This window comes from Chaetomium strumarium, assembly GCF_033439665.1.
Source record: "Chaetomium strumarium strain CBS 333.67 chromosome Unknown B0T15scaffold_2, whole genome shotgun sequence".
NCBI classification, from domain to species: domain Eukaryota; kingdom Fungi; phylum Ascomycota; class Sordariomycetes; order Sordariales; family Chaetomiaceae; genus Chaetomium; species Chaetomium strumarium.
Genome location: NW_026944430.1, coordinates 3,020,840 through 3,044,315, shown reverse-complemented (window position 1 = coordinate 3,044,315; position 23,476 = coordinate 3,020,840). Strand labels below are relative to the sequence as shown.

Here is a 23,476-nt window from a genome sequence, read left to right as displayed (position 1 = left end):
GCGAGCCGAACATATAAGCGAGCCGAACGCTCTCCACTACTCTATAACAACTACCCTCAATTGCAATGCAACAACACTAAAAACCAACTACAATTACATCAGAAACAGATGAATCAGACCCTTCTGCACCCTCCTGGCAAGTGCGGGCATTATGGCCAGACTTGCCGCATATACCACAGCACCGAACCTTCGTGCGACCCCCCCCCCCCCCCCCCCCCCCCCCCCCAGCACTACTACCATCCAGCTGTACTTCTTGCATTGCCTCCCCACCTACAGCCCCCTGGCTTACCACCTCCTGTGCCTCCTGCACAGTAAGTGATCCTCCAAGCCGCACACGTGTTTTTTTGGCTCTCCGGCGCTTGCTTAGCGCCTCGTTAGCCTTGCGGAGCGAAGACACCTCTGCCTGAAGGAGGGCTACCTGGTGCATTATAGCCATCGTACCCTTGGTAAGCTGGTCTACAGCAGCCAACATTGAAGTCGGGGAGCTATTTTTATGGTTGGCAATACGAGTCTTAATAAGCGTTGACTATGACTCGGCTTCTCGAGGGTTGTATAGTGTCTGGAAGACCCAAGATTGTATAGTGCCCGGCCGTGAGGTTGGGGGTGTTAGTGTACGAAGCTTGATATCTAGCTTCGAAAGCACCCTCTCTGGATCGTACGGCACAAGGCCAGCCCCTGCAAAACCGCCCTGGATATTCCTCTTGGTGGTAGAGGCAAAGAAGGCTGCGCGAAAGGCACAAAGGAACTCGAGCTTGCTGATGTAGTTGATATACGCGCGTATTAAGTCCTCGATCTGGCGACCATACGCCTGCTTTAACGGCCTAAAGCAGCCAATATCAAGTGGCTGGAGGAGGTAGGAGGAATGTGGAGGTATGCAGAGTATGATAATGTTATTCTACTGGCAGTAGAGCTCGAACTTGGTCGAGTAGTGGCTTTCATGGCCATCGAGGATCAACAACCGGTATTTGCCCTTTGTCCGAGGCGCTATATAGTAGTCGAAATGCTTGATCCAATCAAGGCCTATTGCATTAGTAGTCTAGCCATTCTCGGTAGTTACAATGCGCCAGTCGGCTTAGGAGGTTATACTTAGTATACCAGTTGGCGAGGTAGTACTATTGTCACGAGGGCCGTCGTTCAAGGCCAGGGTCAAGCCTCTGGTGGTAAACTGACTGCATTGCAAGGATATTGAACTTGCAGGAGGAAAGAAATCCTCGAGACTGCAAGGTAGGCTTTAGATACAGGATGCGAGTAGGTCTGAGCTTGCATGCATGATGTAATGGAACATGCATAATGAATCATCACTTGGTCTGATGAATCATTATACATACAAATGATATCATCATCATGGTCGGTGCGTTCCACCGTCACACTGGCGTAGGTCTGAGCCAGGTAGCGGAAGAACCATTTGCTGACCATACTAGACTAGTTATAACGGTCTCCCAGATGTCGACGACCAGCCTAAGGTAGACCAGATTCACCTATAGAAGCTAGCCGACATCCTCACGCGCTTTAATGCCCAGGAGAAGTTCGGAATATATCTTATCTATGGACATTTCCGGCTGGACGAAGGCAACATCATGCTCGGAACTACTCTAACGACCGTTCGTAGGTGCTGGACCAAGCCGACTAGAATTACAGAGGTCAAGCCTGCTGAGATCCACGGCCATATCTTCAGGCTGGCTCCAAATGGCGAGATGCAGGCCTACGAGTATCATGAAGGACCTATTACCAACCTGGATGGCATTGATCTCGCATTCTTCCGGGAGCTGATCAAGTACGCTGACGTCAACGACTTGACAAATGTCCTTGGGCTTCAAGTCCTCTCCAAAGTTCCAGAGATGTACGAGTTCGACCTCAAAAATAACGGCACCGTCATGTTGCACGAGGACCATATCAAGACACGGATGTGACGAAACCACAGGCAGTCCTGCCTCTGAAAGTGTTCGCCGGTCGAAGGTATCTGCTGGTCGGACTGTAGGTCTCGGTGAAGCCAGAAGGTTCACAACAATGCTAGTCGCAATGTCTGCACAATAGGTAGAGGCTATTGCTTGTAAATTGCTCACTGGAGAACTCCCCCGAGTCCTCCAGAACGAATGACTAGCTAGCCTATATACTACGGTCTTTCCATGGATCACTGCTTGCCTCTGGTGATCCCTCATACTGGATCACCTTGGATCACTAGTGATCTTTTGTGATCCTTATAGCTGGATCACCGAGCCTTCCCTAGGCCAAGCGTGATCCTTTTCTGATTGGTCCGTTCCTGGACCGGAATGATTGGACGCGGGCGCCGCCCGCGGGCCATGCAGGTCGGCCCCACCGGCCTCTGCAGGTTAATTCATGACAACGGACGCCTCACCGAGTCACGGGATTCGCTGTCGGTCCAGGCATGAAAGAGCTCAAGGGTGGTCAAAGCCATGCCAAGACTACCAAGGGTACCCATAGGTGTTCATTAAAGATCGGAACTGAGCATTCACTTATGGAAGTCCTTTAGGCTGAGGGTATCGTCTGCTAAGTGGCATTTTATCTCGTTCGCCAATGCATTTGGTGAGAAGATAGTATAACGCACGTGCTAAGAGAATTCGGAGAATTTTGCATCAACTACATTGCTTTCTCTCTCCAGGCCCGGTTTTCAATCTATAGTAGTCCATTTATCAGCCATGCAGAATGCATTAAGATACGCCATATAAGAAAAATCGGACTCCTCCACCACCCTTTTCACAGCTTTGCCCTCCACCATGAAGCCATACCGGCAGAATAAGCCGATCATCCTCGCAGCGCGGATGGACTGCAAATCAGAACTCGAGGCATTTCTGGCTTCTCTCTTGAAGGTTTGCCAAAAGAGATCCTCCAGTTCGTGGCAATTATCATAGTAATGCCACCCATTAGAATCCATGTACCCAAGAATATTCTCGAGCCCCCACAAAGAAAAACCAAAGGGAAGGATCCTGGCCTCGGCCCAGTCGACAATCCCCGTGATGTTGCCAGTCTTGGAGTTTATCAGGAGATTCATCTCGCAGAGATCCCCGTGACCAAGGACGAAAGGAAGTCTCCCTGAGAAGAGTGGTGGGAGATCTTTGCGAGCTCTGTCCAAGGTTGGCACAAATCGCGACGGTAGCGATCGAGCAAGATGGTCAAGCTTGAGTTGAAACTCCGCCAGCAGTGTAGCGGTATCGTCTGGGGATAACTGTTGACTTCCGTTCCATGACTGAGCAAAGAAGCTAGCCACCCTGGTTAGCCCCTGCTTGAATAAAAGCACCAAGCATCTGACGTACCTCGCGAGGTCGCTCACAGTGTTGCGTTGCCGGATAACAGCGTCTGGTGGCTGTATGACAGATGTATCGCGCGCCATGATGTACGTGGTCCCGGGAAGGTTGTCCATCTCGTAAATGTGAAGGGGTCGGGATTGGCCAATAATTCCAAGATACTTGCAGCTGGGTACAAATTGCGGATGAATTTTCTTGGCCAGGGTTATACTGTCCATGTCGAGGCAGGAGTCCTGGACACGAAACTGGAAGAGCTTGGATGCGTCACTCCCCGCCGTCAAAGTGTAGCTGAACGTTCCCTGTAGCTGCACAGGATTGACTGGCTCACCGGCACGAGAAAGTGCGAACTCATCGCATTGCTGTCTTGTCACCGTTGTGTTTAATTTGAAAAATGAGCTGATCGCCTTGTCGAGGCTGTAGTATGTGGCCATAGCCGTGAAGGGCGATGAAGAAGTCTGGGACGGGTGAAGTACAGTGGAAAAGAGCGTGTGGTGGCAGCATAATAGAGTGGATAGGATTTTATTTCGTCCGGAGGCGCCAAGCCTAGAGCGCCATTGCTTGCGTTACCAACATCTGATTCTGCTGCGATCTCGTACTAGCCCCCACGTTCACCATGCGCAACGGCAAGGCAAGAGCTTGGGAAGTATTAGTAGGTATACTTAATACTATAGAAAGAATTACTAACTATACTAGCTATAGTAGTCGCTCTCTAATCGAGAGTAACTAAGGGGTATATCGGATATAGTAGAGCACTTAGTATAGACTAGGGTAATAATTCCTAGGCTACCTACTACTATAGGGACCTTTCCTATATATATAAGTAGTGATCTCCCTGATCTGTCCCCTCCTTCGATCTCTTTTCTAATTAGTTACTTTAATGCACCTATCTTTATTATATGCTCCTACTGATCTTTTACCTCCGGGCTTCCCTATAGTATCACAAAAGTGTAGGCTACTGTGTTGCGTGTTGAGTATGAATTGTTGATATAGGGTAAGAGAGCTAGCGGAGGACGGGGCAGTCTACCTTGGTAAGAAAAAATAAAGTGAGTGCCTAAGGTGCTTGTTGTCCTAGAGAGAATCCCGAACTATTAATACGAGAGATCGGAGGGGAGGTTGGATGGAACTATGAACATCTGTATCACTAGAGCCTCGTCGTAGACACCATGTTGTAGAGACCCCGAATGAAAATAATGCCGGTCAGCTTTCAGTGTTTTGATACGTCTCTCGTAAGGCTGTACTCTTCCTTTAAATCCTTTAAAAGCCAATAGGCGCACTGGCTAGAATTGCATCTTAGACTCGTCTGACGGACGTAGGGTAGCAACTGTCAGGCACACTTTGCGCTACAGGCTCTGCAGCCTACCGTCGGTACCGTCGGCGATGGAAGACAACCGAGGGTCCGAATGAAGAAGCGGCCGGTCAGCTCTCAGCATTTTGGCCATGGGTAATTCTCGCTATTGCTATAACCCCATAACGACATTATGTAGTAATGTTAAGGTATTTAGGAATATACTGTGGTAACATGAAGAGCAGAGCCCGCGCCGCCAAGATCGGCTCGCCCTCCCATTTCTGGTTGATGTCGGCTCGCCTTTCCCTCAATGGAGCCTTAAAAAAGAAAAGGCGGAATTGCCTTTTTCGGCCACCGCGCGGTTACCGCCGCGCGCTCGAGTTGCAAATGCCGCCGAGGTCTACCTAAATAATATACTTTTAAAGTCATACCATGGCAACAGGGAAAGGCATCGTCGGAGACTTTCTCAGCCGCCGATCGATTATTGAAAAAATGACTAATCATATACAGCAAGAGTGGATGCGGAATCGGGAGAACTTTCGATGTCGGCATCTTACTGTGAAAGCTCTAGGGAATTTGTCAGAATCAGGACGACATGGAGGACCATCTATATACCTTGCCTAGGCCGTCCCGTGAGTTCGGTACACAGACGTTTGCATAGATACCCCAAGACCTCAGCAACCGATCATACACAAATTACACACTACACGCCGCTCGTCGCCATGGCAAAGACAATCGTGATCTTAGGGGCCAGCTATGCTGGCATCCCCATCGCTCATTACCTTCTCAAGCACACGACGGCCAAGGTCAAGGGCCTCAAGGTCATCATCGTCGCGCCCAACACGCATATGTACTGGAATGTCGCCGCGGTGCGCGGCATTCTTCCCGATATGATGCCTGACGAAAAACTCTTCCTCCCCCTCGCGCCAGCCTTCTCCAAGTACCCGTCGGATCAGTACGAGTTCGTACGAGGGGTCGCCGAAAACGTCGACGCGAGCAGAAACGTGGTCGAGGTGCGAGGGAACGATGGCCATACTAAGACGATCCAGTACGACGAGCTGTAAGTCTTGAGCGAGACGCTTCCCCGGGGTGCCCGGTTCTCCCACACGGGATCCACACCCGTGCTAAGCAGCCCTCAACAGAGTCATCGCGACAGGGAGCAGCTTCAAAGCCGACATGCCGTTCAAGAACCTCTCCTCGACCGAAAAGACGAAGGACACGCTGCATGACTGGTCCCGGCGCATCAAGTCTGCCAAATCCATCGTTGTGGCCGGAGCCGGCGCCACAGGCATCGAAATCGCCGGCGAACTGGGCCAGGAGTACGCAGTAACGGGCAAAAAGCAGGTCATCCTCGTCTCCGACCAAGAGCTGCCACTCACCTCCAAGTTCACGCGCGCAGTGCGTGAGACAGCCAAGAAGGAACTCGAGCGGCTCAAGGTAAAAGTCATCACCAACGCCAAAGCAGCCGCCTCCTCGACCTCCCCCAACACGATCACCCTCACAAAACCGGACGGGACGACCACCAGCATCACGGCTGACCTCGTCATCCCCACGTACGGCATCACACCCAACACCTCCTTCCTCCCGCCTGCGATGCTCGACAGCCGGGGCTTCGTCAAGCAAACCGCGCGCCTCCGGGCCGAGGGCCACGACAACATCTTCGTGGTCGGCGACGCGGGCAACCTGGAGGACGCCCAGGGCCTGCACACCGACGCGCAGGTCGTGCATGTGGTCAAGTTCATCGACGCGCGCCTGCTCGGCAGCGCCGAGGCCGAAGCCCAGGTGCCCGACTACAAGCCCGCCGACAAGGTCGTGTTGGCCGCCAGTCTGGGGAAGAACAGGGGGATCGGCCAGGTGGGGAAGATGAGGCTCTGGGGCTGGCTGATTGCGTGGTTGAAGGGCAAGCACCTTGGCACGAACCACGCGGCGGCGTTTGTGAGAGGGGAGAGGACGCTTAGTGCGAAGGAGTGGTGAGAGAAATGGGGGTTGCTTTTCGTTGGTTTGATCTGCTTGATTCTTTCCTTATTTTAGTTCTCCTTTTTTCCTTTTTTCCCCTCTTTTTCTTTTTTTCTTTTTTGTTTTTTTCTTTGTTCTTTTTTCAATGCCGGTACATGGAATGTATCAAGCTGGTGTAGAGTGCAGGGGATGATGGATCGTCGTGTATCAGATACCCGTACGTTGGCTAATTACTCCATGAGTATGGCATACTACTAGTCGTAATAATCAATCAGTCCTTCCAGTGAGGCGTGCTTTCTCGAGACGTTCCACCTTATGAATGGTCATACTCCCAGGGACACAACCACGTCACATACATTCATTCAGCCCCCATCAAACCACAACCCTCTTCCGTCCTCCGTCCTCTTGTCCACTGGGCCCCCGTAGGTACCTTTGATTCAGAACCCCTGCCGTTCAACCTGGGCCTTCGCCTCGGCGATGGTAGCAGCGGCATTGGGGTCGACGAAGCCGCATCCCTGCTTGCCGTTTTGGAACTCAGCGCCGATGCCCGAGCAGATGCCCGTGCCCTGGCCGTTGTTGGCACAACATCCCTCCTGGCAGTCGGCGTTCGCGACACAGCCGCCCGTCGTGAACTGTCGGCCCTGCCCGTTGCCCACGTCCCGCGCACCCGCCGGGTTCGGGATGGCCTGGGCGTTGATCATAGTGACGGCGACTGGGTTCGATGAGTGTGGTTAGTACGGACTATAGAAGCCGTCGTAGTGTCGCGCCGCGGAGAGCAAGAGACAAGGCACGACGTACAAGCCAGGACAGCAGCGAGAGCGGTGCGAACCATTTCGGTAATACCACCTACGGTAGGTAGGTACTATAACTAGATTCCTGGGGGAAGCGAATGACTCCGGGTCGGGCTGAAATTGCAAAGTGAGGGGGAGCGTGAGAACAAAACGATCGCAGATCGTAGAGGGAACCGAGCGGCGAGCGGCGAGCGGTGACTTTGACGTTTGCGAGTTGGGTCTTGCAATATCAAGTGAGCGGTTCTACATCCCATTATACCACGTCGAGGACCTAGTGTCCAGCGCTAGATGCTGGTAATGGCGGGATCTGATAAGCACAGGGACTCCTGCTTAGCAGACCGATATCAGACAGCAGTCTCACCAGTCACCACATGCATGGCTTTCAAGCTGAGTTTCGTCTCCTTCATGTTGGCTGAGACAGCCTATCCAGTTAAACCACAGGATAGCCGTATTGTGATCAGCACCAAAGCCGTATCGGAGTCGCGGCAAGAAAAAAAAAAGACGCGAGTTTGACCCATCTTCTCGACATCCAGCTGGTGTGATCGACATCGTCTCATCGAGTTCTCAAACGTCTCTTCCGCAATTGGCATTCATGCTGTCGCTACCTAGGTAGTTAGGCTCTAGGGAGTGCTTTGAGTTCATTTTCGGGCTTCATGCATTTACACGGAACTTGAAGCTGAGACCCCAAGTTCGACCGCTTGGGAAATTTGGAGAGGATGTTATGCAAACCTACCTAGAGTACTGAGATTGACTCGTTGGCAATATCAATATTAGTTACTACAACCCTCGGGGTTACAATGTATGAGATTTCTTAGGGGTTGTACAGTACAGTATGTATTACTAGTAGTAGTACATTACATACGGAGACACTAAGGATACGGAGCACGGACTGCATAATGCGGATAGGTAATGGTTCATTGTTCGAGACCGTGGACCCGCCCCGCCGCGCAACCCCCTGTCACTTGGCACGGCGTGGCGACAAGCCAGTCCTTCTCCGCCTGCCATTGCCTTGAAAGACAGCAGTGCAAATGCACTTTGACACCGGACATTCGAGACAACGAAGATGCGATCGCCATTGCGGCTCTCGGCCACGCCACGCATTGCTTTCGTCCTCGCTGTCGCCTTCACGCTGCCGACCGCCGCCGGCGCGGGGCTACAGCGAGCTCAGTATGGGGTTGACGCTCGCGTCGGTTCACCAAGCCATGTCTTCCCATTCCTAAAATGGCTGCGCGACAGCGCCGTTGAAGTTGTTTTTGGAAAGCCATCGAGTAGCACAAAGACAATGTGGCCGATCGCACAACTATCCACTCGATACCGGAACGATGTTGTGGTCCGCTTCAACGTCACCAACTCAGAGGAGGAGGGTGCGCTCGCGAGGGCGGCCGAGCAGATGTTCCTGGATGTCTGGGCTTTTACACCGGATTACGTCGATCTTAGGCTAGGCAAGGACGATGTGCCGGCACTCCTTACTCTGCTGCCCGGCACCTTGCAGCCCTCGGTCTTGATTCCGGATCTGGCCGCGGCAGTATGGGCGACATACCCTCCGGCCGCAGAGAACAAACGGTTCGAACCGCGCATTGCCGATGCCGCCAAAATAAGGACGTCGCCGGATGGGCTGGGAAATATCTTCTTTCGCGATTACCAGACCCTGCCGGTGAGTCGGACCTCCCCCGATCGCGTATAGCTCGGGGACTGACTCTGGCAGGTGATTACAAGCTGGATGCGCCTTCTTGAGGCCATGTTCCCATCCATCGCAAATATGACTAGCATCGGGAAGTCATACGAGGGTAGGGACATCTATGCCATGCGCGTCGGTATGCGGAACGATTCTGGCGAATCCAAGGGCCCCAGGAAGACCATACTCATTACTGGAGGCCTCCATGGTCGTGAATGGATCTCGACGAGCTCCGTGAACTACCTCCTATGGTCGATATTGGCAGCGTATGACCGAGAACCGATAGCCACCAAACTTCTGAGGAGTTTCGACATTGTTTTCATCCCTGTCCTCAACCCGGACGGCTATGAATACACTTGGCAGACGGACCGGCTTTGGCGCAAGTCGCGACAGCAGACAAAGATGCGTTTCTGTCGCGGGCTTGACCTCGACCACGCCTTCGGATACGCGTGGGACGCTGTGAGGCACCAGACTGACCCCTGCTCCGAGAGTTACGGTGGAGACCAGCCGTTCCAGGCCGTGGAAGCGTCCGTGCTGGAAAAGTGGGCCAGGAACGAGACCCAAAACGGGGTCCGCTTCGTCTCGTTTCTCGACCTGCACTCGTACTCGCAGCAAATCCTCTACCCATACGCGTATACCTGCTCGGTCGAGCCACCGAATCGCGAGAACCTCGAAGAGCTGGCTGTGGGGCTGGCCAAGGCTATCCGGCTTTCAAGCGGGGAGCCGTACACCATCACGTCAGCGTGTGAGGGAGCCGTTGTTAACGCTCACAGTGCGGGTGACTCGCTCCCCCGCATGGAGGCGGGTGGTGGCTCGGCCATTGATTGGTTCTACCGTATGCTTCCTGACTCTGCCTCTTTTTGACTTTTTTCAATGACGAGTCTGAGCTGACGCCTCTATGTAGACGAGCTTCAAGCGCGATACAGTTACCAGATCAAGCTGAGAGATACCGGGAGCTACGGATTTCTGGTCCCAAGCGACAACATTGTCCCGACTGGGGAGGAGGTGCTAAACGCTTTGAAGTACCTCGGCGACTACCTTCTTGGGAACAATGGTATAGAGGAGGCTCCCTTTCAGCAGCCGTCCGAGCTGTGGAAGGATCTAAAGAAACGAAGGCGATGAGAACACGCCGGGGGAGGCATCACGACGTCAGAATGTTTGCAGACACTATTCGTGCAGTAGCTTGACGGTATGACCATTCAAGCTTTCATGCCGTTTAATGGGAGCGGGCTGGATAGCCACCTTGGTATCTATATCCTCAAGGGGCGAATGGCGTTGGTTTGACTCAGTAACGGGGCGGCGGGGTTAAGACTTGCATCATGATTCAGGAAACAAGAGACTCAAGTTTATTGATTAGTTTCCCTTCGGAATCTGTAATAGAGGCATATGATGAGGCTCGCAGCGAATTTCTGATACGGAAACTCTCATCCGTATACGTCAGACTCGAGAGTCGTCGTGAAGTCGAATTGGTAGCTGTGAAATTACCGGATGAGGACTAGGGGAGCCCTGAAATGGCGGGGCCGCTCAGCTTCCATCTGGGAAGAGCTGATCAAGGCTCGGCTCCACAGCAGCCCACCTCCCATGCTAAGTTTCTTGGGTTCTGGCTCTGGCAGCGGCCGCTCCTCTGCCCAAGTTGCAACGCCCCTTGCAAGGGCTCGTCATCTCAACTGCATCCTTTTGGCAAATTGGAATTCGAGACGATACCTCATTCCGACTGCGATTACGCACACACCGCACCGTCAGCCAACTGTGTCCGCGTTTTGCGTCGTTCGCATCACTTCGCTCGTTTCCTAGCAGCACATCGCAACCGCCACCTGCACGCGACGGCTGATTGGGAGCGGGCCCCTGACCCAGTTGTCAACGAGCTGGAAGTTGCGGAGTGGATCGAGTGGCCCGGCATCCTCTGCGTCCCGATGGATTATGACAGGCGCAGCGACCTCTAGCCATGCCGTTTCTACGACGCCGCGGCAATATGGCCAGCGAGAGTGACATGCGGCGTCATTCGCTGCTCGATAGCCTCGCGGTGCCCACCCCGAAGCAGCCGCCATTTCACTCCGGATCTGCCGCCGACCTGCCCACCCTGACGTCTGTAGCAGAGGACTCTGCCCAGCCTAATGCTCCGCCTTCTCCCGCCGACCTCCCTCGAGATAGCATTTCTGTAGCCTCAAGTCATGCCGTTCCCTCGATAATCGAACCTTCCGGTGGCTCCGGGTCCACAGCCGCCGCCACCGATTACACACAGAAGCACCGGCGCTTTTCCATGTTGAGATTTCGCAACGCGTCAGACTCTCAGCTGGCCGCGAAGGCGAAGCTCCATGCGGCGGCATCGGAGAAACCCCCCCCTGTACCGCGCCGTACGTGCCCCTCCCTCGCGTTAAGACGTTGCCCAGCCTGAGCGAGACCCGGTTTTCAGTTGGGAGACTAACCCATGGATTCGCAGCTCCTGAAATCATCACCACGGCGCCGGCGTTCAATCCCGTCGCGCCCCGAAAGAAGCCCTCGCGGATGAACTTCACATCACGACTCCGCCGGTCTGGGGAACTGCCCAGGACCGGGGAGGCTGATGAAGCAAACGGTCGACCTGCTGGCCATGAGCCACGTTTTCCCGAGGATGGCACCGGTAGCAAACATACCGTGTCATTCGACGAAACTAATCGGCCATCGTCCTTGCGCGCTCATACGGACAGCCACCCTTCGACACTAGCGCTACCTCCCCATAGGCTTTCCGAGTCCTCGAGGTCGGATGCCAGCTCCGGTGACAGGTCCCACGGGGGTAGTGTAGCAAATAGCCAAACGGCGCATTCGACAACGGCCTTCTTCAGACTTGGACGCAGGAAACATAAACAACCCGAGCCCTTGTTCCCTATCTCGCACCTCCAACCGAAGAACCGACCATCATTCGCGCAAAACGCGAGTGTCTCGAGTTCTTCGTTTGCCGCCAGCGGGTCCTCTGCCACCATTTCTCGGGCCAGCCAGTCCGCCCAGACGGAATCGAGGACACCATCAAGAAATGGTGTCAGGACCCCGCCTCCCCAGAACCAAGCTGCCGCTACGGTGAGCAGGCCCGCCGCATCCCCCGCAACCGCGCTGTTTCGACCCAGCTCGAGACAATCCGGGCAGTCCTCACCGACCCGGAGCTACATACACAGAAGGGGTAGGTCCTCTACTATGAGCTCGCTTGGGAGGAATTCGCCACGGGAGTCGGTAGATGAGCACTTGGCGCTTCCAACTACCAGGACATCACTTTCGATAGGACGAAAGAGTTTTGGTGACCTCCTCGGCCTTAGCCGGCTCCGGCAGAATTCAGAAATGATGTCCGCTCGGCAGGGCTCCTTAACACCCGTGACACCCGGCTCCAACGCCTCCAAAAACAACTCGCTGCAGCTACCTCGGGACTCGGTCGTTCTACCAGAGCGTCGGGATGACGATACGCCGGCAAGGTACCTTGAACGTGTGCTAGAGGTTGTCAACCGGAGTGTGGTGGCTGCCGCCCTCTCCAAGAGTACCGACCCCTTCTCCCTATCGGTGTTAAGAAGTTATATGCGTGGCTTCAGGTTCTTTGGTGACCCTATGGACATGGCCTTAAGGAAACTTTTGATGGAAGCGGAGTTGCCGAAGGAAACTCAGCAGATCGACCGCTTCCTGCAAGCCTTTGCCAACCGTTACCACGAATGCAATCCTGGGATCTACTCCTCACCTGACCAGGCCTACTTCATCGCCTTCTCTCTCCTTATCCTCCACACCGATGTATTTAACAAGAACAACAAGCACAAGATGCAAAAAGCCGACTACCTGAAAAACACGCGAGGGGAAGGCATCTTTGAGGAGATACTCGAGGTCTTCTACGACAACATCACCTACACGCCCTTCATTCGCGTTGAGGACGACCTAGATATCAATGGCGACCGCATCAGTGTCCAGAAGGCCAGGAAGCGGTCAATACTTCCAAACGGCGCTCCCGATCCGGCCAAGAGGGTCGCAAAGGAGCCGGTAGACCCATATGCGCTCATCCTTGAGAACAGGCTGGAGTTGCTTAGGCCGAACCTGAAGGAAGTGATGCAACTGGATGACCCCTACAGCTACCTCGGAACCTCAAAGTCTCTCAACATGAAGGAGCTCCAGAGGACCTTCTTCAAGACCGGCGTGTTGCAGATAATTTCGGCAAGATCACGTCCCGAGGCCTTCATGACGGAAAAGACGGCCACAAATCCGGACGCGGCGCACCCTGGCATTGTCGACATCAAGATCACCAAGGTCGGTTTGTTGTGGCGGAAGGACACCAAGAAGAAGAGGACAAGGTCTCCTTGGCAGGAATGGGGTGCCATACTCACCGGTGCTCAACTCTACTTCTTCCGCAATACAACCTGGGTCAAGGGATTGATGCACCAGCAGAAGGATCACCTTAGGAAGGGCCATGATGGCGATCCGTGCATCTTCAAGCCACCCCTGGATCAGTTCAAGCCCGACGGACTGATGTCAACAGACGGTGCGGTGGCGCTGCTGGATTCAAGCTACAACAAGCACAAGCACGCCTTTGTGTATGTCAGACACGGCGGCTTCGAGGAAGTCCTACTCGCGGAAGACGACGAGGAGATGAACGACTGGTTGGCAAAACTCAACTATGCCGCCGCCTTCAGGACATCCGGCGTCCGGATGCGAGGCATAATAGGAGGTAACTACGACGGGCAGAGCCGGCGAGCCATCAGGGGTTCGGGCAGTGGCAACGTTCAAGTCATTCAAACACCGAACGGTGAGGTTACTGTCGCTCGCAGTCGGATAGACCACAAGATGGCTCAGGATATCATTACGGCTCGGAGGGATATCATGCGCCAGAAGATTGTCGACTACGATGAGAAGCTTAAGGAGGCTGAGGCGGTTCTTGAATCTCAGCTGCGGAACTCGAGACACCTCCAGATCCTGGCCCCGATTTCCCCAAAGACAAGAGAGCAAATGTTGCTGTCAGCAGCACGGATGGCAGCGCAGTTGAAATGGACTCGGATGGAGATTTGGAAGCTAAAATGTCACCGTGACATCCTGCAGATGGATCTCGAGGAAGAAGGGCCGTCAGTTAACCTGTCTTCAGACACACAGATTGACCTCGGAAAGCCGATCACGAGGGAGGAGTCCAAGGTCAGCCAGGTCTCAGCTGCCCACAAAAGTCCACGGTCTCCGGTCCAACTCTCCCGGGAAAGAAGTTCCATTATCACCGCAAAGTCCGACGACGACGACAGCTCTTCAGCCGTCGAAGAAACCTTCCAAACCCCGCCCACCAGTGCAACCGTTAGCCGGGAGGATTCCTGGAGAGTGTCCGAGCTCAACGATCCCCTCAAATCCTCGGTCTCTGCATCAGTTGGATCTGAGTCATCCATTCCAGCCACGCCAACGAGAAACGAGGCGACTTCGTCCGCATCGCCCGAGAAGTCCCAGTTTGACCATTCGGATGACGTGGATGCAGACGAGCGGGACTTACTGGAACAAACAGGGCTGCTTGAGCCTGAGCTTTCGCGGACATCTGATCATAGGGTCACAAGCAGCGGCGCAGACACGGAAGAGGGCCTTGAGCGGCGCGAACGTCCTGCTAGCGGCACGCCTGGAGATCGGGGCGACAGGAGTAAGATCCGCCGCAGCCTGCAGCGCACACTCCGAGAAGGCGCTGGCCTTTCGCACCACCGGCATCGCAGAGCCAAGGACTCGACGTCAAACGCCACGCTGTCCGATGACGCGAACCGTGACGCCCCGGATGTTCTACCGCGCGGCACCGGATCTTTCGTTGTGCACGGCAAGAAAGCTTCGGTGATCACCTTCGGTAACGAGCTGCAGATGCAAGCCCTCGCTTCCGAAGAGCGCATCCGCCAGAGAATGCAGCGAGACGACGCAGCGAGCAGTCGCACCGCCGCGGCGGAAAGTACGGATTTCCAGTCGATTCTTACGGCACGGTCCGTCTCCGATCGGGAGCATCGTGGGTCAGGTGCGAGCGCGAGCACCGCGACGGCTCGCAGCTTCAGGGAGCTGCACCGGAAGTTCTCGTCTGCCCATGCTGCCAACAGGACCGTGGGCGGTAACCTCACCTTGCCATCCGACGAGGACAGCGATGCTGCGGTCAGCTTTTCTGAAGGACGGCACACGCCTCTGCCGCCTATTGACGGCGAGGAGGAGCGGGAACGGGAACAATCGCAAGCATCGATCGTGGAGGCAAGCAACGATAGCGCGGACAAAGACGGCGCCGAGTACCTTGAACTCAGCCCGCCGCCTAGTCGCGAAGGCCGCGATACGGTGTTTTTCACCCCGGAACCGCCGTCGTCTCCGGTTGCCGAGACATCCAATGATAATGATAGAGAGGTCGAGCAGAAGGAGACGACTGAGGGCAGCGACCCGCTCCCGAGTCCGCCGTTGCAGGCTGTCAGCGCCTAGCCCCTACCACCTCTTCGTTTCGGTCGCCAAGTGATCGTGGGATTCAACTCTCTCACATTCCCTTAACGTCCTTTCGATTCGATTTGATTCATGACGGTCCCCCTTTTCGGCATCCGCATTGTAATAATGTACTGTAACGTGGACACGCTCGACGGCAAGAGAAGAGAAAAGCAAAAGGAAGAACATCAAAAAGAGGGAGGATCCGACGAAGGCCCGGATCTTATAGATTTTCTGTCGCTCTCTTGGCTCTCCATCTCTCCCCATTTTTCACCCATGCTCACGCGTACAACGCTCGTTCCGCTTTTCCTTTTCCATTTGCTTTTCCTATTGCTTTTCCTCCGCTTTCCTTCCTCGGTCTACAATCGGCAACCGGCGCGGTTTACACATCGCGCCTGGCGGATCCATTACGTTTCCCACACGGCTACACTCCTTTTAATCTCCGTTTTCCTTTTCCCACTTTTCCCCTTCTCTTTTCTGGCGGGCAGGATAAACCCGGATATAGGTCTTGCAGGGCTCGTCGAAGTGAAGAACGGCCAGTGGTTTTAACTCGGCCCGGTTGGCCAACCGTCGTCCGCTTGTTGGAAATAGCCGGTCAACAACGGCTGTGGGTGAGGTTTCAGCTGTCGGTGGACGGCATCGAAGGGAGGGCATGAAAGCGAGGCAGTCGTTCAAAATCCCTTTCTCTTTTTGTCTCCCTGTGCCTATGAGGATCGTGGTGTTCTATGCGACCCTCACATGTCGAGGTCGTCGTGGTTTGTTGGTTTGAAAGTCGGCTGGCTTGCTGGTCTGGGTTTTTTTGTTAGGGAACGGACCGGCAGAAAAGGGGTATGGCGCAAGTCAGGAGGGTCAGGCTTGGTTTTTCGAAGGGTACCATCAGGTAGATAGGTAGGATTTGAGTCACGATAGACCGTTACTGAGCAGTCTTATGGAATCCAGAGTATTCTAAAATCCCTATGCTTTTTACTCGGCCACCTCTCATGTCTATCTCATCTCATATGTACCAATCCAAGCGGCGCCTACGACTCTCGGCGGTTTCATAGACGCCAGTACTTGAGGAACTCGAGTTGTAGACTTCAATTCCCTAGGGCGGAACGCTCATTTCTTTCCCTTCTTCTTCTTCTTCCCGCCGCCTCCGGCAGCGCCTCCCGCAGGCGCCTTCTCCACCTTCACGGACCCAGCCCCGCCGGCAAGCTCAAGCGTCTCCTCATCGCGTACGACGCCGCCCTGTGTCGCCTCGGCCACCCGCTTCTTGCCCTTCTTGCCCTTGGGCCGGTAGCTGCTGCGATCGCGCAGTGGCAGCCACCGCTCCGGGTCAGGCTGCTTGTCGGGGTCGTACGACTTGGGCAGCTTCCTCCTCCGCCGCTTCTTGGCTGCCGGCTGTTGCTTCTCCCTAGTAACCTGGAGATCCGCCTCGAGCGGCCGCTTTTTGCCTCGCGCTGGCTGGGCGTGTGCCGGGGCGGGTGCTACCACGACCCCTGCTTCGAGGAGCGCGGCGACGTCAACACCGCGGGTGAGGTCTTCGACTGATGGGAGGGTGTTAAGGTAGGGCTCAACCTTGGAAAAATCGGTTGTGGCGAGGCTGGCTACAAGCCCTGCCTTGGCGGTACGGTCGGCGGATTGTGCGGCCACGAGGTGGGAGAAGGCCTCGCCTGCCGCGGCGAGGTCGGCTGGGTGGGATGAGCGCAGCAGCTCGATACCTGCCTCGCGCAAGAGCGAGGTGCCGGGCCCCGAAGGGGAGGATCGTTCCGTCTTCTTCTGCCAGTGTGCCGCGGCGTTGGCGAGCTCCCTGCGGATGGCTGAGTGCCGGCCTTGGGTGCGGTAGAGGGACACAGCCAACGCAACCAGACCCGGGGCGAAGCGCACGTCGGCGTGATCGGGTGTGGTGGCCGTTTCAAGGCGCTTAAGGAATGCCTCGAGGAGATTGATGGCGGGGCCCGGGTTCTCGAGCTGAACATAGAGTTGGATGACGGTGAGTAGGAGCCCAACGTCGTCGGGCCGAGTTTCGAGAAGAGGAAGAATGTGGCGCAGAGCATCCCGGCCAGTTTGGAGCCGGCTAGCAGCCGCGGCACCAAGCACTCCTAGGTCACACTTAGAACTGGAGATGGCCGGGACAGGCTCTTTCGAGAGGATTCGAGACGTGGACTTCTGGACACCGGGAAATTTCTGCATCTGAAGGTCAAGGATATACTTGTTACGTCGCAGGATAGAGCTCTGGTACTCAAAGAGCCTGTCGTTTCCCTTGATTTCTGGCAAAGACTCGGCCAGCCTCTGTGCCATGTAGGGGTTGCTCTCAGCTTGAAGCACTAGGGCGTTGGTTCGGGCAACAACCTTTGTGGAACCATCTGGGATGTCGTCAAGGCTGATCAACTTCTGAAGACTCGTAGCCTCGTCCACCTTCCCAAGCTTTGTGTAGACGTAGGCTTGCTGCACAAGAATAGGCACCAACTCAGCCTTCTTCTCATCCTCGTTCAGGTCTTCGGTCGCCTCGCACAAATCTCTCGAGCGCTTGAGCAAGACAGCAGCCTTGGCAAAGTCTCCGCGGGATACGCAGCCACAGGCAGCATTGTATGCCGTCTCAAAGGCTTCCAAATCCTCCCGGCTCGGCTGCTTCTCCTGCTCCGGCACCGCCCAGCTCTTGCCCTGGAATTCGAGCTGCGCATTGGTCGCAGACAGGTTGATCCGCAGGTCGTTCTCCTCGCCGTACTTCGCACCGCCATCGTCCGCACTCAGCTCCCGGTAGAGGGCAGCGGCCCGCTCAAAATCCTCAGCGCGATAGGACGCCTGTGCGGCCACATGCTTCAGGGCCCTCTGCGCCCTCGCGGTGCCAACGCCGGTATCCCCACCGGCATCCCGCAGCACCGCCAGCGCACCGTCCAGGTCGCCCGTCTTGTAGAGCGCATACGCCTTCTCAAACACGCAAATCTTCTCGAGGGCATCGCCGCCCTCGGCAATGGCGCGCAGAGCATCGTCGAAGCGGTCGAGGTTTAGGAGCGCGACCACGCGCGTGTGCTGGGCTGTGGCCAGGTCGGCACCACGGCCCTTTGCAGCGCGCAGGGCGGCACTTGCGAGGTTGAGTGCTTCGGCATGGTCTTCGATGGAGGCGCTCCGGAGGAGGGAATTAAGCGCGACGACGGAGGCGTCTCCCATGACGGCGGTGGGAAGGAGGTTGAGGTTGATGCCCGTTTAGCGTTGGTATTGTGCATTCGGTCGGATTTCTCCACCTTCGGGAGAACTGATGAGTGTGCTGGGTCTCTAGGCTAGCTCCAGGTGTCAGGGTTTGGGGTTCCAGCTTCGGGCGCGGGCTGGCGGGCTACAGTGCGGCTCTGATCCAAGTGAACTGCTGGTGCGGTGCGGTGGACAAGGTGAAAGGCGGGGCAACTGTGGGCAATTTTCGATGGCTTTGTGGGGCCATCGGGTGGGGTCGCAGCTTGCAGGGGTACACATACCAAGCTTCGAGATTGTGGACTCTCGCTTCAGTCTTCCTCGACGAACAAGACATTGATGTCGAGAATGGGGGCATCACAACATTTGCAACGCTGCCGCGTACAGAATGACTCCAGTAGAGTCGTATGCATATGTGCATGTGGGTTATATGTACGTATTCCCACGTTTTGTTCATCCTGAACTCACAGAACTTGGAAATGTTCAGCAATACACGGACCGATATTGATTTAAGCAGGTGGCACTCCAAGCGATGCCTCATTACTACTAGTATATCTCTCTCTATCAGTACATAGAGTGTCGAATGGGGTGTCCTCCTGCCGTCTTCACGTCCCGTGTGTGTATCCCGATTAAGGACGCGTTAGACTAGGTATTCTGTGCTTCCCGGCGTCGAGCGTTGTCTTCATGATTTCACACTTGTGGCCCGGTCGAGATACAGGCGACCAGCCTTCCCAGCTCTCAGCCACGGGGTTACCTTCGAGGCTCATTCGGCATGTACTACCACTTTGCCGATGTCGGAAGCTCTCGCAACTACAACTGGATCCCTGACACAGGTAGAGGTGCCCAACGCCAAATAACGGACTGGCGTAGGAACTACTATAGCTCACTTCATGGCGCCAGCCTGGGACCGAATCATCTGTCCTGTCTTGAACAGCACTAGAGAGTAGAAGCTGACTCAAGAGCTGCAGTGGACGTCAGTTTGGACAGCGGCGGAGGCCGCGTCATCCATCATGACCACGTATGGAAAGCTGACAGCTCGCATGAAGAACGAGGATTTCAGCATGCTTCCGCATCCCTTCAGCACCATCAATTATGACTAGGCCGAGAGCCATGTCAACAAGTTGTACGGGCCTGCTCAAGATAGCCCAGGCCGTGTATGACGAGCTGAGTGCCGCCGCAACGTGGGTTGGTATGAAAGCGACTTGGTGCGTACATGGAGCAATGATGGGGTTAGCATATAACTTAAACCCTACATCTGGATCAGCTTCGGTAGGCCAATGATTCAAGCCTAAGGGACTGTAAGCTACCGCTCAAGGCAGACCCTGACCTTCAGCCAAGTAAGTCAATCTGGCTTATCCAAGTTGGGTCGGCTTCCAGGGTTGACTAGCATCCGGTGTTGGGAAGATGACCAGACGATTTCCTCATAGTTATGGATCTACTTCGCCCTCACTACCCCTTTGACTGGACTAGTGGTTCTTGGCTGGTTTTGGTGGGAACGTACAAGACAACGCCAACTCGCCCGGGAGCAAGCCGAGTTTAAGGAAAGCATACGGATGCTCCTACCGAAAGTAATCGTACACCGTCCAATTAGTCTAGCGGGTTACAATGGGTTTTCTGCTGGGCAGAACCACTAACGCTGAAAGGCGGTGTACGAATACTTTTGGTAGGGTCTTCCGTACAGGAGATGGGGAGAGCCATGGAATGGAATGATCACAGCCGATACAGAAGGCGAAAGACCAAGACTTGGGGTCATGCGCTAGGTTTGTGGACTAACCAGCTACATGACATAAGGCAACAGACTGCAAGGCCCCTAACATTATATATAACCCGAGAAGATGAGAATACACGTCGCCTACTACCGAGCTGCGAATAGTGGTTGAACCTCCAATTGCTCTGTAACCTGAAATTTCTCATCTACCGCATACCCAACCCCTTGCTCGGTTGCTCCCCCTTTCCTCGCTGGGCCTAAAGTAAACAAATGACGTACATGGCCCGTGCGCATCCTGAAATCTGACTCACGAATTGCGCCGGCTCCGACACGCGGAATATCTCAACACATTTTGGATAGGATGAATCTGCGCTTGTTTTGACGTATCTTCATATAATCCGGGCGGTGGAGTTTGGCGTTTTGAGGCACGTTCCGTTGCACGCACTCAGGTACATGATGATGGGGATTGCACGGTCTGCTCCCGCACTTCGCGCTGCCTCCTTTTCCAGATGCGCTCGTCGGATCCGGGTCCCGACTCCGGCCTCGGTTCCGGTGTTTGCGGCCGGCATCCGGACGTCCTCGCCGTTCTCTACGGTTCCACTAGCATACGACCTGCATGAGCCGGCAAAGCCTGCGGCAGATAAGCAGACCTCGCCCATCATCGTTATGCACGGACTGTTTGGGTCCAAGAAGAACAACCGGACGATAAGTAAGTGAGTTAGCCTCTATCAGCTGGAAGGGCTCGGCTTGGGCGTGTCTTAACCGGACGACATTACGTTGGTTGTGATGTAGAGTGCTAGCACGCGACCTGGGCCGCCATGTCTACGCTGTGGTGAGTGGTACTGCCGAATCCCTTATTACTGCCTCCCTCGTTCTGTGCTCAATGGCCCGCCCAGGATCTCCGCAACCATGGCGACTCACCCCACGATCATCGGCACGATTATGGTGCCATGGCCGCCGATGTGGCCGACTTCATCCGGCACCATGGGCTGAAGGAGCCCACACTGCTTGGGCACTCGATGTAAGTAAGCTCTCTCAGTCCCCCACATTTACGCCCGAGAACAGCGCTCACACAAAATCACGGACGAAAGGGGTGCCAAAACAGCCATGACCCTGGCCCTCCACGAGCCAGACATGATTGCCAACATCATTGCGGTAGACAACGCGCCCGTGGACGCCCGCCTTGGCTCCGACTTCGCGCGGTACATCCAGGGCATGAAGAAGATCGACGAGGCGAACATCAGCCGCCAGGCCGAGGCTGACAAGATCCTCGAACAGTACGAGAAGGTAACAAATAGCATCCGACTCCTTTTTTTCCTTTTTTTTCTTCTCTTTTCTTTCCTTTTTTTTTTTTTTGACAAATACAACTATTTATCAACAACTAACAACTCGCCTCCCCCCGTACGGTTCCATAGTCCCTCCCAATCCGCCAATTCCTCCTCGGCAACCTGCACCGTTCCTCCCCAGACAGCACGGCGCAAAAGTTCCGCGTGCCACTCCACATCCTCGGCAAGGCGCTCGACCACATGGGCGACTTCCCGTTCAAGAACCCGGGCGAGGTGCGCTTCGTGAAGCCGGCGCTCTTCGTCCGCGGCACCAAGAGCACCTACGTGCCCGACGAGGTCGTTCCCCTGATCGGCCAGTTCTTCCCCATGTTTGAGCTGGTCGACATCGACGCTGGCCATTGGGTCATCTCGGAGAAGCCGGAGGAGTTCAGGCAGGGTGAGTCCTACTGGTGCTGGAATGCCGATTTGGGGGGCCTTCGTTGCTAACCGTGGGGTTTCTTGCAGCTGTGGTTCGGTTCTTGGAGCCCAAGGAATGAATAGAAGCAGGCGAGCTCATTATAGGTATCCTCGTGACTTGGTTGCGGCGTTTGGCTTCTTGTATAAATGTATACGGAATGTCCAGCAGCTTACATACATCAACGAACATAGACCTAGATCTGCGCGGAGTCAATCCCAACTGCGCGGCAACCATAACACAGTGGGTGGGGTATGAGAATACAAACGCATGGTCCATCGCTTTCCCCGTCATCCGCTCAGACAACAGTGCAGCAACGACACTACTATTATGGGCTTCGTGTAATAGTCATCATCCCTATTCAATCGGAGCGTGTCGGGCACCGGTTTCCTCCGTACCGCCTCCAAGAGGCCCGGGGTGCCCACAATCCGCTGCACGATCCCGACAAAAGGCTCCCGGAAGTTCTCCCCCGTCTTGGCGCTGACTTCGTAGAAGAGCGCCCCGTGGCTCTCAGCCAGCGCCCGGCCCTCTTCGGTCGTGACCTCCCGGCCACCGTCCGCGGCCTTGTCTAGCTTGGCTCCGACCTTGGAACAGAACCAAACCGTCAGTCGATTTCACGATCCACTTATTAGGATAACAGAGGGATACGAACCAGGCACAGAACCACGACTTCGGTGCTGCAAGTCTTGGCCTCCTGGAACCACCCTTCGAGGTCCAGGAAGGTCTTCCTGTTGGTGATGTCGTATACCAGAATGACGCCGTGGGCGCCGCGGTAGTAGCTTGCCGAGAGCGTGCGGAACCTTTCTTGGCCGGCCTGTAGCAAGACCGAACCGGTTAGCGGGACGTTGTCGAAATCCCAAGAGATGGAAGGCTCACCGTGTCAAAGATATTGACCTTATACGGCTCGTCTCCGACTAACAAGCGCTTGGTCTGGTGAAATCAATCCAGCGGATTCAGCATACTAGTAATAAGCGAGCCAGAAATGGAACCATTGTGAAAGCGAGCTCACCTTGAAGTCAATCCCAATCGTCGAAGTCGCTAGTCTCGGATCCCACTCGTGATCACAGTACAGCCTCAACACTGTATGCAAAATACAAACAACAGTTAACGAACTCGTCAGTGAGACCTCTCAGCTTCACCTCCCTAACCATAGAAAAAAAAGAAAGAAAAGAAAAGAAAAGGGAAAAAGGAAAGAAAAGAAGAATACATGAAAAGGGGGGCAAAAACGAGAAAGGGGGAACTTACACGCCGTCTTCCCAACCCCACTAGACCCAATAACAACCAGCTTGACCGTCCCCGCCCACTCTTCGACCTCCAGGATCGCCTTCACCCGCTTGTCCCTGTCCTCGGCCAGGTACATGTTCTCCTTGTGCGGCGGCCACGTCTGGGTCTGGTCCAGCACCGCCGTCTCCGTCTCCCCAGCCCCTCCTCCTCCTGATTCCGGTCTTCGTTGTTGTTGTTGTTGTTGGTGGTGGTGTTGCTCCT

General features: G+C 54.9%; 9 protein-coding genes across 9 annotated transcripts; 5 read left to right on the top strand and 4 right to left on the bottom strand.

The window, feature by feature from the left end:
• Window positions 1–1,344: 1,344 nt before the first annotated feature.
• Window positions 1,345–1,910, top strand: B0T15DRAFT_491240 (uncharacterized protein; the record flags this gene model as incomplete). The annotated part of the gene is made up of 2 exons (XM_062866759.1): window positions 1,345–1,374; window positions 1,485–1,910. 2 exons carry the CDS (start codon window positions 1,345–1,347, stop codon window positions 1,908–1,910), a joined length of 456 nt encoding a protein of 151 aa, XP_062724457.1.
• A 586-nt stretch (window positions 1,911–2,496) lies between these two features.
• Window positions 2,497–3,754, bottom strand: B0T15DRAFT_524988 (uncharacterized protein). Its single transcript, XM_062868812.1, has 2 exons — window positions 3,273–3,754; window positions 2,497–3,218 (listed from the first exon to the last, which is right to left on the bottom strand). Exons 1-2 carry the CDS (start codon window positions 3,692–3,694, stop codon window positions 2,630–2,632), a joined length of 1,011 nt encoding a protein of 336 aa, XP_062724456.1. The 5' UTR covers window positions 3,695–3,754; the 3' UTR covers window positions 2,497–2,629.
• Window positions 3,755–5,270: 1,516 nt separating this feature from the next.
• B0T15DRAFT_390154 (uncharacterized protein) lies at window positions 5,271–6,522 on the top strand (the record flags this gene model as incomplete). Its single annotated transcript, XM_062864525.1, has 2 exons — window positions 5,271–5,608; window positions 5,691–6,522. 2 exons carry the CDS (start codon window positions 5,271–5,273, stop codon window positions 6,520–6,522), a joined length of 1,170 nt encoding a protein of 389 aa, XP_062724455.1.
• A 209-nt stretch (window positions 6,523–6,731) lies between these two features.
• B0T15DRAFT_115359 (uncharacterized protein) lies at window positions 6,732–7,457 on the bottom strand. Its single transcript, XM_062861544.1, has 2 exons — window positions 7,303–7,457; window positions 6,732–7,216 (listed from the first exon to the last, which is right to left on the bottom strand). Exons 1-2 carry the CDS (start codon window positions 7,334–7,336, stop codon window positions 6,942–6,944), a joined length of 309 nt encoding a protein of 102 aa, XP_062724454.1. The 5' UTR covers window positions 7,337–7,457; the 3' UTR covers window positions 6,732–6,941.
• Window positions 7,458–8,204: 747 nt separating this feature from the next.
• Window positions 8,205–10,401, top strand: B0T15DRAFT_524984 (uncharacterized protein). Its single transcript, XM_062868811.1, has 3 exons — window positions 8,205–8,949; window positions 9,001–9,805; window positions 9,875–10,401. Exons 1-3 carry the CDS (start codon window positions 8,359–8,361, stop codon window positions 10,090–10,092), a joined length of 1,614 nt encoding a protein of 537 aa, XP_062724453.1. The 5' UTR covers window positions 8,205–8,358; the 3' UTR covers window positions 10,093–10,401.
• Window positions 10,402–10,942: 541 nt separating this feature from the next.
• Window positions 10,943–15,381, top strand: B0T15DRAFT_390537 (uncharacterized protein; the record flags this gene model as incomplete). Its single annotated transcript, XM_062864546.1, has 2 exons — window positions 10,943–11,324; window positions 11,411–15,381. The coding sequence occupies 2 exons, from the start codon at window positions 10,943–10,945 to the stop codon at window positions 15,379–15,381; spliced, it is 4,353 nt and encodes a 1,450-aa protein (XP_062724452.1).
• Window positions 15,382–16,322: 941 nt separating this feature from the next.
• Window positions 16,323–18,765, bottom strand: B0T15DRAFT_524980 (uncharacterized protein). Its single transcript, XM_062868810.1, has one exon. It carries the CDS (start codon window positions 18,526–18,528, stop codon window positions 16,477–16,479), a length of 2,052 nt encoding a protein of 683 aa, XP_062724451.1. The 5' UTR covers window positions 18,529–18,765; the 3' UTR covers window positions 16,323–16,476.
• Window positions 18,766–20,707: 1,942 nt separating this feature from the next.
• B0T15DRAFT_483279 (Alpha/Beta hydrolase protein) lies at window positions 20,708–22,073 on the top strand (the record flags this gene model as incomplete). Its single annotated transcript, XM_062866151.1, has 6 exons — window positions 20,708–20,964; window positions 21,044–21,083; window positions 21,148–21,272; window positions 21,343–21,538; window positions 21,667–21,973; window positions 22,042–22,073. 6 exons carry the CDS (start codon window positions 20,708–20,710, stop codon window positions 22,071–22,073), a joined length of 957 nt encoding a protein of 318 aa, XP_062724450.1.
• A 208-nt stretch (window positions 22,074–22,281) lies between these two features.
• Window positions 22,282–23,351, bottom strand: B0T15DRAFT_390083 (P-loop containing nucleoside triphosphate hydrolase protein; the record flags this gene model as incomplete). The annotated part of the gene is made up of 5 exons (XM_062864522.1): window positions 22,282–22,575; window positions 22,644–22,805; window positions 22,868–22,921; window positions 23,001–23,071; window positions 23,237–23,351. The coding sequence occupies 5 exons, from the start codon at window positions 23,349–23,351 to the stop codon at window positions 22,282–22,284; spliced, it is 696 nt and encodes a 231-aa protein (XP_062724449.1).
• Between the last annotated feature and the right edge of the window lie 125 nt (window positions 23,352–23,476).